The sequence below is a fragment of the Peromyscus eremicus genome, chromosome 17 (genome assembly GCF_949786415.1).
Source record: "Peromyscus eremicus chromosome 17, PerEre_H2_v1, whole genome shotgun sequence".
In the NCBI taxonomy this organism is placed as follows: Eukaryota; Metazoa; Chordata; class Mammalia; order Rodentia; family Cricetidae; genus Peromyscus; species Peromyscus eremicus.
Genome location: NC_081433.1, coordinates 52,972,263 through 52,986,613, shown reverse-complemented (window position 1 = coordinate 52,986,613; position 14,351 = coordinate 52,972,263). Strand labels below are relative to the sequence as shown.

Here is a 14,351-nt window from a genome sequence, read left to right as displayed (position 1 = left end):
CGGGAGAACCCGGAAGTGGCCGAGCAGCGCGCTCGCCCGTCCCGCCGCCGCCGCCGCCGCCGCCACCGCCGCCGCCGCTGTCGCCGCCGTCGCCGCCCCGCACTCGGGGGAGCGCGGGAGCCGCGCCGGGCACAGGAGCGCGCGGGGCCGACGGGCCATGGCCGCGGGGGCCGCCGCCGCCGCAGGTGGTGGCGCGCGGTGAGGGAGCGCGGCGCCCCCTCGGGGCGGATGGAACGCGGCTGGGCGGGCGGACAGTGCCGGCGGCGTCCGCGGCTGGAATGGTGCTGGCGGCGGCGGTCGGTGCCTCCTGCGTTCTGAAGCCCCGCGAGGAGCCACAATGGAGACGCCGCCGCTGCCTCCCGCGTGAGTGGAGCGGGCTCTCCTCCCCCCCACCCCCCGCACCCCACCCCAAACCCCGGGCGCGCGCGGCGGGCTGGCGGGCCGGCGGGCCGGCGGGCGGTGCGGCTTTGCGGAGGGCGCGCGGCGGGCTCCCCCCCCCCCCCCCCGCCCCGGCTGCGGAGGACACGCCGCGATCGCGGGGGGCGGCGGCGGGCGATGGGAGGCAGGCGCCGCGGGGCGTGACGGGGCGCGGCGCCCCGCAGTCCGGAGGGTGACCGCGGGGCCGGATTCTGCTTCCCCCCACCCCACCCCCGGCCCCCTCCCGCCACCCCGGCCAGGCGGGCATGGGTAGGGGGTTCCTAGTCTCGGGGCGAATTGAACGTCCGGGATGGGGCTGTGCGTAGGACATGGAGCGGGGGTGGGGTGGGGTGCGGGGGTGGGGGGAGAGACTGCGATCGCCCTGTGGGTACCCCCTTGGAACGCATGGGCTGCTGCTGTCCATCTCGCCCACCCTTTTCTAGTAGGGAGCGAGAGGATGCACAGGAAACTGGAAAGTACCAGACGCCTGGAGTCTAAAATGAATGTGATCTGAGGTTTTGCTTGCTTCTCGGAATTTCTAATAAAATTAATATCCAAGGAGCTTTTTTTTTACATCACTCCAAATGAGCTGCGGCCGTTTTAGGGCATGTGATCTCTTACCTGGCACTGCAGAAAATCTTTTATCCAGAAATCAGAGCATCTCTCGTTCCCTTGGTACCCGGGGCACGTTGGTAGTGTTACCGACCTGTTAGGTACAGGTGTCTTTTTTCCTTGGTGCCCAAGTACATGCAAGATCACCTGCAACAAAATTACTTTCTAGAAAGAAGGGCTGAAAAAGGTTTTCGTTTGTAAAAACACCTTTATAAAAGTGGCCTGTAAATCCCCAGGAGTTTGAATTCCGCCCCCCCCCCCCCCCATTCATCAGTTTAACCTTTACGAAGGAGCAAAGAGTCCTTTGGATCTGACTTTTCAAACCGCAGACAAACCTCACTCTAAAAAGAGGAGTACCTTTTCATTCGACCTGATTCATGGAACCTTACCGGGTTTTCAATGAGATTTGCCGAGCTTCACTCCATCACATTTGTACCTCGCCAGCCTCTTGTGGCTGTTTGGCAGAATTCCAGCTAAAATAAGGCTATTTGGTTTGGGCTGAACATTTTATTTTATTTTATTTTATTTTATTTTTTTTGGTATTTTGGCTTTTATGAGATCGAATAGGATTATAGAGCCACAGTTTCTGTATGTGCATTACAGGATTTTGAGCTTGAGTGGAACAGGTCGTGGGGATCTGAAGAGTGGATGACAGGAGTCTTGGCTTGCCCCTTCTGGGCTGATAGAAATGATAGAAGAAGCAAGGGATCAGATGCTCGCAGATGGTGGTGGCTTTGAGGCTGTGTGATGTGCTCTTACGCTCCCCGGCAGGTTGGGAAAGCCTCCTGAGCGCCCTGGGAAACATATCTGTAGATTGCTTTAGCAGCTTGAGTATAGTGCCAGCCCATGGGGTTTCTGACCAGGCTCAGAAGCATTGGTGGCAGAATATACTTTCTGCATACAGACAACATACTGTGTGTGCTATAGAATGTGTAGGTAAGTTACTTATGGTGAACTGGCCCTTCCCACAGTCCCCTTTATGTTGATTCAACGCAGTCCCTTTTTACTTTTGGAGCAGAGAGAACTGAAGGACAGAACCAGAGGCTCTTAGGACGAAGGTTCAAAAGGAAAAGTGTGTGGAAAAACAGGCCCTAGAGGGAGAAGAGGCATCGAAAATGGTTTAAATTGAAGAAATGAAGTAGATGTCCAGCTCAGTTCTTTGGTATTGATACTTCGTCTGTAGTTCTGGAACTAGACAGGCTTGAGGTGGAGGAGAAATCCTGGAGTGCTGAGGTGGAGGAAAGAGCGGTAGGAACATCTTTCAATCACCGGGATTAGAGCTGCAGAGACCTCTTCATTCTTCAATCCATTTGATTAAAAATACAAATAGATTTTATTTCCACTGGGTAGATCCGGACTCAAGCCCCATCTAAAGCTTGTTACCTTGCTGCTTAGATTTCTGTAGATTAGAAACAGATGTTGGCATCCTGTCCTCTGCCTTCTTTGCCTGTTCCTGCTAACTTCCTTTCACCTTGGATCATGCTGTCTGATGTAAGAGACTGCAGGTGAGGACTTTTCGAGGGGACAGGCTGGGTTTCCTGGCTAGAGCTGGGTGAGGGTGGAGGCTCGTGGAAGTCACTGGGAGCACTCAGCTTTTTCTAAGCACCGAGTGTTAGCCTGAGCTTCAAGGCAAAGAAAGATGTTTGACCTGGACTTAAAGGGCCTTAGATAATATGGTTGGGAGCCGGGACTCAGAGTTCCCTTTGTATGTCTGTTTAGTAATTCATTCAATGTGCAAATTCTTGGATGCCTGTCTCTGCCTGGCACTTCTCATAGCGCTTTTTGTCTGGGCTTCTGGGAGCTAAGTTTACATTGTCCTCTGGTACCACCCTACTCCCCTTAGCCTATCTTGGAGGGGTGGCAGGCATCTCTGCCTAGATTCTTATTTCCTCATTTTGATCTCTTTTCTGCCTTTTCCACTCTGCCTCCAACTTTTCCTCATCCTTTGGGGAGTCTCATTGATTGCCACTGTACTTCATGTTTCTTGTTTTTTTTTTCATATTTGAATATATATATATATATATATATATATATATATATACACACACACACATATATGGCATTGAGTCTCTGTTTCATCGGAGATCTAGGTGATATTAAGACCATGGGACATTTACTTCTGGTCAAATCTGAAAGGTGTACAACCAAAAAATTAGGTATCAATTGATGTGTCAGGGAGTTTGAGGTAGTAAATGGAGCCGTGCAGAAGGAATGAAGACTGGACAGCCTTGACCTCTGGGATACTGTTCATAGTTTGCCCTTTACAGTTGTTTGCATGAAGGGGTTTCATAATTATTAGGCTGATTGACGACGGTGAGGTTCAGATTGTGTGAATCCCTTTGATGTCCCGGATGGACCATTTTTCTTAGCTCTTGTTTTCTTGCTAGCTCCTGCTCCCAAGCTGTCTTACTCTCCCTAGCCATGCAGCCTTGCTTTTTCGTCATTCAGCCGAGTAATGATGCCTCAGGTGCAGCCTTATCTGCCTTCAGTGGGTGATTCTGCATCACTGGAGATGCTTGTCATCAGAGCTGCTCCAACACAGCCAGACAACTTGTTAGCCATGCTCTAAGGGCTTTTAGCTTGCCAAAGATGGGTTGCATCAGAGCAGAGGTTTCAGGTGTTGGGATTTCTTTGACTTGTTTAAAGGAAAAAGTGAAGTTCAGCATAGAGTTGCCACTTTTTTTTTTTTTTAAATGTTGCCAAGTAGAAGTGTCTGTAGAAGAGCAATTAGCAACTGTCATCACTTATCCAAGGAGGGTATTGTAATATCATTCTCAAATAGAAGAAAACGTCTCAAAGGGATAGGACTTTAGTTGTATAACTTGAACTTGGTGAAAACTTGTTTCATTGCCTTCATTTTGTCCCAGAAACAAAGTAACTTGTTGAAGCCTGAGGTTTGTAGTGCATTGGGTATGCTGCAAGACTGCAGCTCTTTCTAAGATCCCGGCTGCAAATTGCCAGCCTTGCAGTATAATGGCATGTCTTTCATAAAGGGCATTGGAGTACATTCTTGTTTTCACTTAATTAGTCTTAGATACTGAAGTAGAGCATCTCTCATTTCTTTAAATGTTTTCTGTTACGTTTTTATTTTATGTGCTCTCTCTCTGTGTGTGTATATATATGTACGTACATCCACATGGGATTGTATACATATGGAGATCATAGGACAACTTTCAGGAGTCGGTTCTCTCCCTTCACAATGTGGGCCCAGGGATTGAATCTAGGCAAGGACTTTTACCTGCTGAACTATTTCAGTGGCCGAGTTCAGGGTTTCTTCTTCTTCTTCTTCTTCTTCTTCTTCTTCTTCTTCTTCTTCTTCTTCTTCTTCTTCTTCTCCTTCTCCTCCTCCTCCTCCTCCTCCTCCTCCTCCTCCTCCTCCTCCTCCTCCTCCTCCTTCTCCTTCTCCTCCTTCTCCTTCTTCTTCTTTAATATTTATTGAACATCTGCTATGGCTAAGTTTTGGAGATTTCTCAGAAAACAGAACAAAATCTTTTCTCTCCTGGTTGAAGCTGATAGTAAGCAAACATAATTGTTGGACAAGATAGAAAATAGTTGGGGGCAGGGATAGAAGATAGAGAGATAGATGTCATTCTGGTAGCCTCAGGGATGTCTTTGATGAGGTGGCCTGAACTCAGGTCAACGGGAGGACGTATTGAAGGTGGAGGGAAGAGCAAGCAGGAAGGCGTCTTTGCACTTTTTTCCCCACCGAGGTAACACCATTACAGCCGGTGCACTTGGCATCTGTACCCTGCACCTTCCTACATTTCGGATTGTTGACATCTGCTCACATATTCTGACTAGTTCCCTTCACAGATTCTGACTTGAGAAGCAGCCTTTGCTTTTTATCACACCACTTGTTTTGGACTCCCCCTTTAGTTTTTCAGTTGCTGAATGTGATTTACATAATTTCATACTTACTTAATCTTCTCAACAATCTTATCGTGTATGTCTCCTATTATTATCTTTTTGGCTAATGAAATGCAAGTTAAATTACTTTCCCTAGCTTATACATATTTGAAAAATCGGTATTCTAATCTCTGTGTTGATCACCTTTTTTTTTTGAGACAGGATGCTGCTGTGGCCTGGAGCTCTAATCCTCCTGCCTCAGCTTCCTTAGTGCTGATTACAGAACTGTACCACCAAGCTTTGCTTTGTGGTTTCTGCAGCAGCTCACAGGCAGGCGCCTGTCCCCCTCACTAGTGGGTGAGTCTTGGCCAGTTCTTCTTAGTCTACAATTCAGCTCCTCTGTATCCCCATCTGTATCTTTCTGTTTATTGTTTTTGGAGACAAAGGGTCTTACTCTGTAGCCCAGATGGGTATTAGTGTCACAGTGTAGCCTAGGTTGGCCGTGAACCTGTAGGAATCCTTTTACCTCAGCTCCTGAGTACTGAGAGTCTCTATCTTCTTTTTAAGTGTTTACTTATTATTATTATTATTATTATTATTATTACTACTACTACTACTACTACTACGTCTGGACTGCAGTTTCCTCTCCCTCCCTCTTCTCCTCCCAGCCCCCTTCCCATGCACTTCTCCATTTCTATTCAGAAAGGAACAGGGCTCCCATGCATGTCAATCAAACATTGCAGTAAGACCTCTCATATTAAGTCCTCTCATGTAAGTCCTCTCATATTAAGGCTGGGCAAGGCAATTAATTATGAGGAATAGGGTTCCTAAGTCAGCAAAAGAGTCATAGACAGCCCCAGCTCCCACTGTTAGGAGTCCTACAAGTAGTATATACATCTATCATATATATGCAGAGGGCATAGTCCAGTCCCATGCAGGCTGCCTGATTGTCAGTTCAGTCTCTGTGAACTCTATGAGCCCAGGTTAGTTCTGTGTTTGTTTTTGTTTTTTGTGGGAGACATCTGAATCTTAAGTCAACACATATCTGTGTTTAAAGGGTCTGCAATCTTGGGCTTCTGTTGGAGTGCCTACTCTTAGCTCCGGTGTTTCTAAGGGTAAGTTCATAAACCCGTTATCAAACTGGCTTTCCTTTGTAACTTTGCCATGTAGGGAAGGAATAACCATCCTCCGGTCCCTAGCACTAAACGCTTGCCTAGTCTCTGGCTTCCTTCTTTTCCTCATGGTCCACACTTTGTCTGTCTGCAGGAGCTGGAGAGGCTTAGGTTCCAGTGTTCGTCGAGTTCTTTACTTCACACCTTAGTCATGGTCACCTTAAATTCTTAAATTCTTAAATTCCCTTAAATTCTTCCGTTTCACTCTTCGTCTTTGAGTCCGTGTGTTACTTTAAACTTTCAGCATCCTAGAGTCATGTTAACATGGCTCGTCAAAGCTGCATACTTGGCTAGGAGGCCTCAGCCCACTTCATGTTGACTTTGAGTCCAGGGTCATTATGTGCCTTGTCTTTGCAGCATCTTAAGCCAGGGGTCTCGAGCCCTGCCTGGTGCTCCACACTCCTGTCTCTACTTAAAGTGATATTGGAGTTCTTGCGGGGCTGAGTTGAGTGCCCCCTCCCCCCACCCTGCAGTTTCATTTATTGAATTTTTGACTTCAGCCCCTTCGGGATCATTGGTAGCTTCCTTTGGAATTTACAGTCTTGCGTATGTGTCCTGACTTGTGCCATTGCCTGGCATTTAGCCTTGACTTCCCCATTTAGATGGGAAACTGGAGCAGGGTCTTGGGTCAGCCCCTCTTACCCTGCTTTATTCCAGGCATACAGTGGGCATTTAGGAAGCGGTGATGTGTTTGATTTATTAACAGCTATGATTATTTGTACATTTCTAATGACGTCACATTGAGTGTTGGCAATTAAAATTGGAGGCCAGGAACGTGAATAAAATCAAATGGCCATATTCAGTTTAGTTCCTCACTTCAACATTTTTCTTCTTTATGCTTGCACTCATAGGGGATTTAATGCTTAGACAGATCCATGAGACAAATAGACCAGGGGTAATTTTCTTTCATACTAAACCAGGGTCACTTGTTTAGGGTTGGGCATAGGGCATAGACCTGACTACCACTTGGTCCTCCAACTGGTTCCTGTCTGAGTGGTCCTTCACCACTCCCATGAAGATGATAGAAAATTGAGCCCATCATCTGAACTGTCAGGTTAGATTGCTGCTTTGAAGTGAGGACCACACTAGAGAAAGTAGCAAAAGAAAAATAATAAAAAATAGGAGTGATAAAAGACACAGAGATGCTCGAAATGGCTCATCACCCTCTGTTTCTCTATTTTATCATCTGGTGAAAAATCCTTCTCTAATCGTGCTTTGTTAATTGTTTATGAGATATTCTTTAAAAGATTGATCTTGCATAAGACGCACTCTCACCCCATCCCTTTCCTGGTAATAGTCACTGTCAGGGACACAGAGTGCCTGATGGTGCTGTTTGTCATGTAGGTGGGAGGGAAGAGGAGAGAGCTGGGTTGAACTGAAGTGAAGCTTTTTACAGCACCATTGTTCTACTATCAGAGAGCAATTATGCTCCAACTTCCATCAACCTCTCAACCTCAGACATCCCATCCACCTCCCCCTGCCAGCACGTCCCCCACACTCAACAGAAGCCACACCACCAGGTCCCAGGCAGAGAGGAGAAGAGATGTCTCCTCTGCCCTGCAGTAGGCTCAGGGCTCTGCTTTTTAACTGCTGTTCCTTAGTAAAACTGAGCATGCCTGGCTTTTCTAGATGTTTCCTTTCCAGCTCTGGGAAATCAGAGCTGTGCCTTTAACAGTAACAGCAATAACAGCAGCAACCACACACATAGGTATGCAAAGGTATGAGTATGAGATTGTGAAGCATTATTCGGCATACACAGGATAGGAATTTAATCTCACAAGATGCGTTATCCTCAATTCTAAGGACCTACCCACGGAAGCTACAATCTAATCTTTCTTTTTGGTGGGCTGGGAATCTACTCATGGCCTCACACAACCGAATCAGTGTTCTGTCACCCCTGAACTGTATCCTTAACCTCTTCTAAGCTCTGTGTATAACAGGGCAGACATTCTCAATTACAAAAAAGGCGCCATATTTATTTGGTGAATACCACAAGTTTATAGATTACAGTTTGTGCAATGGCACCATTAAAGTCCAGTTAATGCTTAAATTCCATACATTTGAAGAAAAATTGCCTTTAGAATATTGCAAAAACTTCACAACACTACCATAAAATAAGTGTTGAATGAGGAAAGCCTATTGCTTTTCCCAGCTCTCTGTAATGTGATGATTTCTTGGGAGGCACCATGGGGGAGGTTCTGAGGGCATTTTGTTGGGCAGTTCTGTTATAGAGTGGTGTGATAAATACGTGTGAAGACTGGAGTCTAGTTTGCCTTTCGAGTATCTGGTCTTGTTTTAAGTGGGTCGTGGCTAATAACTCGCCAGGCTTCTGAAAGTTAAGTCTGGCAGGGAAGACTTGGAGAACCCAGGAGAAATATTATAAAGTACTGGGAAACTTGAGAGCCGCACAGCAGGGATGGAGACTTTGAAAACAACAGCTGCTGACGTGCACTTGGCAGAAATTTGTGAGTAATGGTGGGTGACTCACTGCAAGCCGGGAGTCTTGCAGCTTTTGAGGTGAACAGGCAGGGAGGGGAGAGCAGAGAAGGTGGGCCACCCAGGGGTAGTCGAGGAGTTACATCCTCCATGTGACAGTGTCTTTGGTCCCCTGGGAAATTTCACTGCCATGTCATTCCCATGACTTGTAGGCCGTTTCTACCGGAAAACACCAAACTTATAAACAACCCAGATTTTTCTAGAGCGCTTGTTCTCAATCTGGGATGATCAGTCTGGGGTGGGAGGGTAAGTGGGTGGCAGGGTGTATTACATCACCTGTTGTTGTTTTTAAAAATCATGCATAGCTGCTTTCACCCCTACCCCCCAGAGACACCACAATTCTGACATACTTATCTCTGAAAAGGACTTGCCTGGCTCTTTCTATGAGAAGGGATGGATTTGCATAGTTTGAGAAACTGATTGGGTTTCTTTTTGTGGGGTGTGTGTGTGTGTGTGTGTGTGTGTGTGTGTGTGTGTGTGTATGTAGGTCAGAGGCTGACTTGTAGAGTTGGTTCTCTCTTTCTACCGTGTGGGTTCTGGGAATCAAAGATATCAAACTCAGGTCCTCAGAATCAGGCTTGGTGGCTTTTATCTGCTGAGCCGTCTCAGTGGTCCTCCATCTTATTTTTTGAGACAGGGTCTCTCTTGGGTTGCATCCTGGTAGGCTGGCTGGGCAGCAAGCTCCAGAAATTCTTTCCTTTCATCCCCAGTGCTAGCATTACAGGTGTGTGTTCTACACCCTGCTTTTCACGTGGGTGCTAGGGAATCAAATTTAGCTCTCCATGTGTGCACAGCATGGTCTTTACCCTCTGATCCATCTTTCCAGACCTAGATTGGGTTTTTCTGTTAACCTTTGTGTATGTGAGTGTGCTATATATGTGTGTGGTCTGTGCACACGTGCATGTGAGCAAGCATTCCTGTGCCAGAGAAGGATGCTGGATGTCCCTCTCTGCCCTCCTTTACTTTCTGTTGCTGTGATAAACACCATGACCTAAAGCCTGTTGGGGAGGAAAGGACTTATTTCATCTTTCCTTTCCTATGGGTTACAGTTCATCCTTGCAGGAAGTCGGGCCAGGAACTTGAAGCAGAAATCATGGAGGCTGCTTGCTGGATGGCTCTAGCTCTCTGCCCTTTTTTTTTTATTCTGCTTAGGCCTACCACCCCAGGGATGGTACCATCCACAGTGGACTGGACCCTCCCATCATCAACAAGCAAGACAATTCCCCACAGACACACCCACAAGTCAGTCAGATGGAAACAATGCCTCAATTGAGGGTCCCCCTTCATAGGTGACTCTAGTTTATATCAAGTTGACAAGAAACACTTAACCATACATCCCCTGTCACTCGAGACCTATTCATTTTGAGACAGTGTCTCTCTGAGCTTGGAGCTAGGCTGGTCACCACTGAGTCCCAATGATCACCTTGTCTCTGCTCCCCACAGTGCTAGGATCCGAGGTGTGTGAACAGCTGTACCTGGCTTTTCGTTCTGGGGTCTACACTCAGGCCCCCATGCTCACACAGGCGCTTTTAGCCTCTGATCATCTCTCCAGCCCTTTTCTGATATTTCTATTCCCCATCCTTGAAAACAAAATCAAAAACCACTGTTCCAAATCAAGTAATACAAGAGAGATTATCGGTCCTGTCTGAATTGTTGGCATGCTTTTAACCCTTTGCCTGGTTTTGAAATCTTGACTATCTGAGGATTCTCCAGGTCAGAGTATTTTCCTGGTGTCTGAGGGTGTCATGACTGTCACAAGGCAGAGTGAAAAAGTCACCTCAGTTACAAAGCCAGCCTGGGAGTCTGTGGAGTCAGTCATTCAAGGAAGGCCCGAGGATTACCTACTATACAGCATAGCTGGAATTCAGACCCTCAGAAACGGCAACTCTATCAGATACGTGTTTTGATACCAATAGGCGATTGAGTGGCCCATTATCCAGTAAGAACAGTGTGGAGTGTAGAGTTGGGAAGAAAGGTAAAGGGACTCTGAAAAAGCATCTCCTTTTGATACCTTCAAGAAGGCAGTGGCCAACTGTCCTGGCGAAGGCTGCTCTTTGTTGAGAGGGGAAGCAGGGAAGGGTTCCTGGGCACACATGGTGTGGTGTCGAGGGTAAACTTTTGCACACGCACCCTCACTGTGTGCTGCCCCTAGTAGCTACAGTTTCCACCACTGTGGTTTTAACATGGTGTGCCGGGTCTGTTGCTCCATTCGGCTAACAAATGAGACACCATCTAACACAAAAGCCACGCAGGACATGAGGAGCTAGGAGAAGGACATTGGTGTTGGGAACAGCCTGTGCAGTAGGGCTGCTGTGTTCGTAAGCGGCGCTCAGTACAAGGACCACTTACGGAAAGCCAGTGCATGCCTGGTGCCTGCAGAGGCCAGAAGAGTTGAATCACCTGGAACTGGAGTAACAGGCGGCTGTGAGCCCTCATGCCAGTGCTGGGAACCCAACCCGGTCTTCTGCAAGAACAGCAAGTGCTCTTAGTTGCTAAGTCATCTTTCGAGCCCCTCTTAATTACTTAGACATTTTAGATCATTTTATTATTTATTTATGTTGCGGAAGGTAGGTGCATGCCACATCACATACGTGGAGGTGGTTAGTAAAGTCAGTTCTCTCTTTCCACCATGTGGGTTCCCTGGTATTGAAGTCAGGTTGTTCAGCTTCGGGACCAGTGCCTTCCTTTACCCACAAAGAAGACATCTCATGAGCTCCTGATTTCTTAAGTAGGGGTCAAGCTCTTGATTCTTTTTTTTTTGGTTTTTTGAGACAGGGTTTCTCTGTGTAGTTTTGCGCCTTTCCTGGAACTATTGATTCTTAAATAACGCTATTCTGTTTAGGACAGGGTCACATTGGCTTGCATTCTGAACATTGAAAACTCTCCTATGATTATTTCACTAATCGCCAGTATAAAATTCTCCCCCTGCTGGAGTCTGATTGAACTATATCTGTGTGTGTGCTGTGTATGTAGGAATTCCATATGGCATGGCTGGAGAGGGAAGTTTGCCTGGGTTCCACAGACTTTCCGTGGGAATCTTGTTGTTTTCTTATCTGTGAGATTGGGAATGTCTGTCTTTTATAGTCATATCTCCCCAGCCCTCTCCTCCTTCTGCCTTTTAGACTTAAAGATATTTTCCTTTCTAAGATCTTTTTTTTTTCTTTTTAAAATTTGTGCACATGTGTATGGGGGTATGCACCTGTGTGTGTGGGTGCATGCTCATATTTGGATGTCAGAGGTCAATGTTGTATGCTTCCTTCTCTTACTCTGCACCTTAGTTTTTGAGGCAGGGTCTTCTCACAGAACCAAGACCTTGCTGATTGGCTGGAAGACCAGTTATCCGACTCTGGGGATCCTCCATGTGCACTCTCATTGCTGGGGTTACGGACGTACATCACCGCTCCAGGCTTTTATGCTAGAAATCCGAACCTAGATCCTTTAGCTTCTACGGCGGGCATTTCCCCAACTGAGCCGTCTCTACAGCCCTCTAACTCCCTTTCTTAAATTTTTTTTTTTTTTTTTTAGATAATTATTTCATTTGATGTGGTGGTGTTTTACCTGCATGTATGTCTGTACACTATGCTCATGCCTGGTGCCCACAGAAGCCAGAAAAGGGTGGCGGATCCTCTGGAACTGGGTTTACTGAAAGAGTTAGGAGCTGCCCATGTGGGTGCTGGGAATTAAACTCAGGTCTTCTGGAAGAGTAGCCAGTACTCTTTAACCACGGAACCATGTCTCCAGCCCCAGGACACTTTCTTAAATCATTCTGTACTCTCTCCCCCGAAGGCCGTAGTTAATGGAGTGTGCCCCCCTCATCTCACCCCAGCAGTGGAATCTGCCTCCAGAGGCAGTGAGTGCCCTCTGCTCAGTTCAGGCTCAAACAGCAAGTCAGCAGGGGAAAGTAGAGCTTGGGCCTGGTTTTGGTGGACAGCCCGGTAAGACACCATGTACGACACTAATGCTACTCAGGCACTAGGGAAGTTGAGCAAATTACGCTGAATTTTCTAGGTTTCCTCAATGTTGAAAACCTGCTTCTTGGCTTCATAGACTGTCAGGGTATCCAGCCTGCTTTTGGCTTCCTCCATATAGCCAGTGATTCTCAGAATTCTGTCACCATCTAAATTAAAAAAAAAAAAGAAAAGTTATGGTGCGTACGTGTGTGTGTGTGTGTGTGTGTGTGTGTGTGTGTGTGTGTGTCTGTCTGTCTGTCTGTCTGTCTGTATCTGTGTACAACTCTTGAGAGTTGTTTTTCTCTTTCTACCATGTGGGTCCTGGGGATACAATTTAGGTGATTAGACTTGATCACCTATCTTACCAGTCCACTAGCTAGATTTTTGCTTTCCAGCTCTAGGCTCTATTTTCCTGTTGATTTTTGTGTCCCCACATCAGTACCAACCGGTGTGAAAATCTTTCTACATCCCAAACTAGTTCCACCTGTAGCCTTCCCGTCCTCGTTCTAATAGTGGAAGCTCAGTCCTTCCCCTTGCTCAGACTACAGTATATCGTTCTGACTCTTTGACGTCCGAATCCCTTCTGTCAACAAATCTTGCTGCCTCTTCCGTGAACGTATCGAAAGCCAGCCACTTCTCTTACGTAGGCAGCCTTTCGGTAACCCTTTAGAGGATGCCTGCTGTACCTAACTCCTTTTCCTCTTTTCATCCTTGGCCCCTGTGGACTCTTGTTCTAGTTTACTTCCTGTTGCTCTGATAAAAACACTCTGACCAAAAGCAGCAGCCTCGGGGAGGGAAGGGTTTCTTCCAGCTTGCGTTTCCAGAGAACCGTTCGTCACTGAGAATCCAGAACGAGAACTCAAGGCAGGAACCTGAAGCAGAAACCGTAGAGGAACGCTACTTACTGTTTTGCCCTCTGGCTCCTGCTCAGCTAGCTTTCTTCTGGAGCCCTAGCCCACCCGCCTAGGGATGGTGCCACGCATGGTGGACTGGGTCTTCCACATCATCCATCAAGCAAAGCAGTCTTTCACAGACACGGTCCCGGGCCAGTCTGAGTAAGGCAGTTCTTCATTGGAGGTTCCTTGGGTGACTCTAGGTTGTGCCTAGTTGACGATAAAACCTAACCAGCACAACTGCCTTCCCCTAGCAGTCAGTGGCCCTTGGGAAATGGAGACTGAAGCCCTTGTTACTTCAGCCCCAGCCCTTCACTCTAGCTCTAGGGGTCAGTGGGCACGTACTGGCCCTTCTCTGCTGGTGCCTTCCCTTCTGAACCTCCTCTCACCTTCCAGGCCTTTGTTCCGATCTCAATTCCGAGTTATTTTCTTTGATCACTCTTTTTGATAACTGCAAATTCACCCCTTCGTTGCCATTGTCCTCCATTTCCTGCTTTCCCTGTCTTACCTTTCCTTTTTCCTGTGGCACTTTGTAATATGCTACCTACCCACTTTTCTGATATGCCAGGCTTATTGTGCCCCCTCCCCACAGACTGCAAGGGGCAGGAATCTTTGCATTATTCATTGGTGTTCTACAAGTACACTTAAAAAAAGTTGACTGCGTGAATGGGTGTATAATATAGTGTTCTTACAAAGGAACCTCCCTTTTAGAAGTAGGGCAGGAAGGGAAGAGCAGTGCCACATTGAGGGATGCTTCTTGCTAGTCTTTGTGCAATACACAAAAGCATGGTTTTCAGTCGGCTTACTGGGGTACCTTCATTTTTAAAATTTTATTTATTTTGTCTTTGTGTGTGTGAGTGTTCACTTGCATGTGTCTCTGTGTACCGTATATATGCCTGGTGCCCAGGAAGGGTGTTGGAAGAGGGCGTTGGATCCCCTGGAACTGACGTTACAGGTGGTTGTGA

General features: G+C 47.2%; 1 protein-coding gene across 1 annotated transcript in view; it reads left to right on the top strand.

Moving 5' to 3' along the window:
- Positions 1-227: 227 nt before the first annotated feature.
- Klhl2 (kelch like family member 2) overlaps positions 228-14,351 on the top strand; it is a 109,967-nt gene continuing 95,843 nt past the window's right edge. Inside the window, exon 1 of the mRNA XM_059244512.1 lies at positions 228-363. Within this exon, the coding sequence (XP_059100495.1) occupies positions 338-363 (26 nt within the window). The 5' untranslated portion in view covers positions 228-337. The remainder of the gene's footprint in view (positions 364-14,351) is intronic.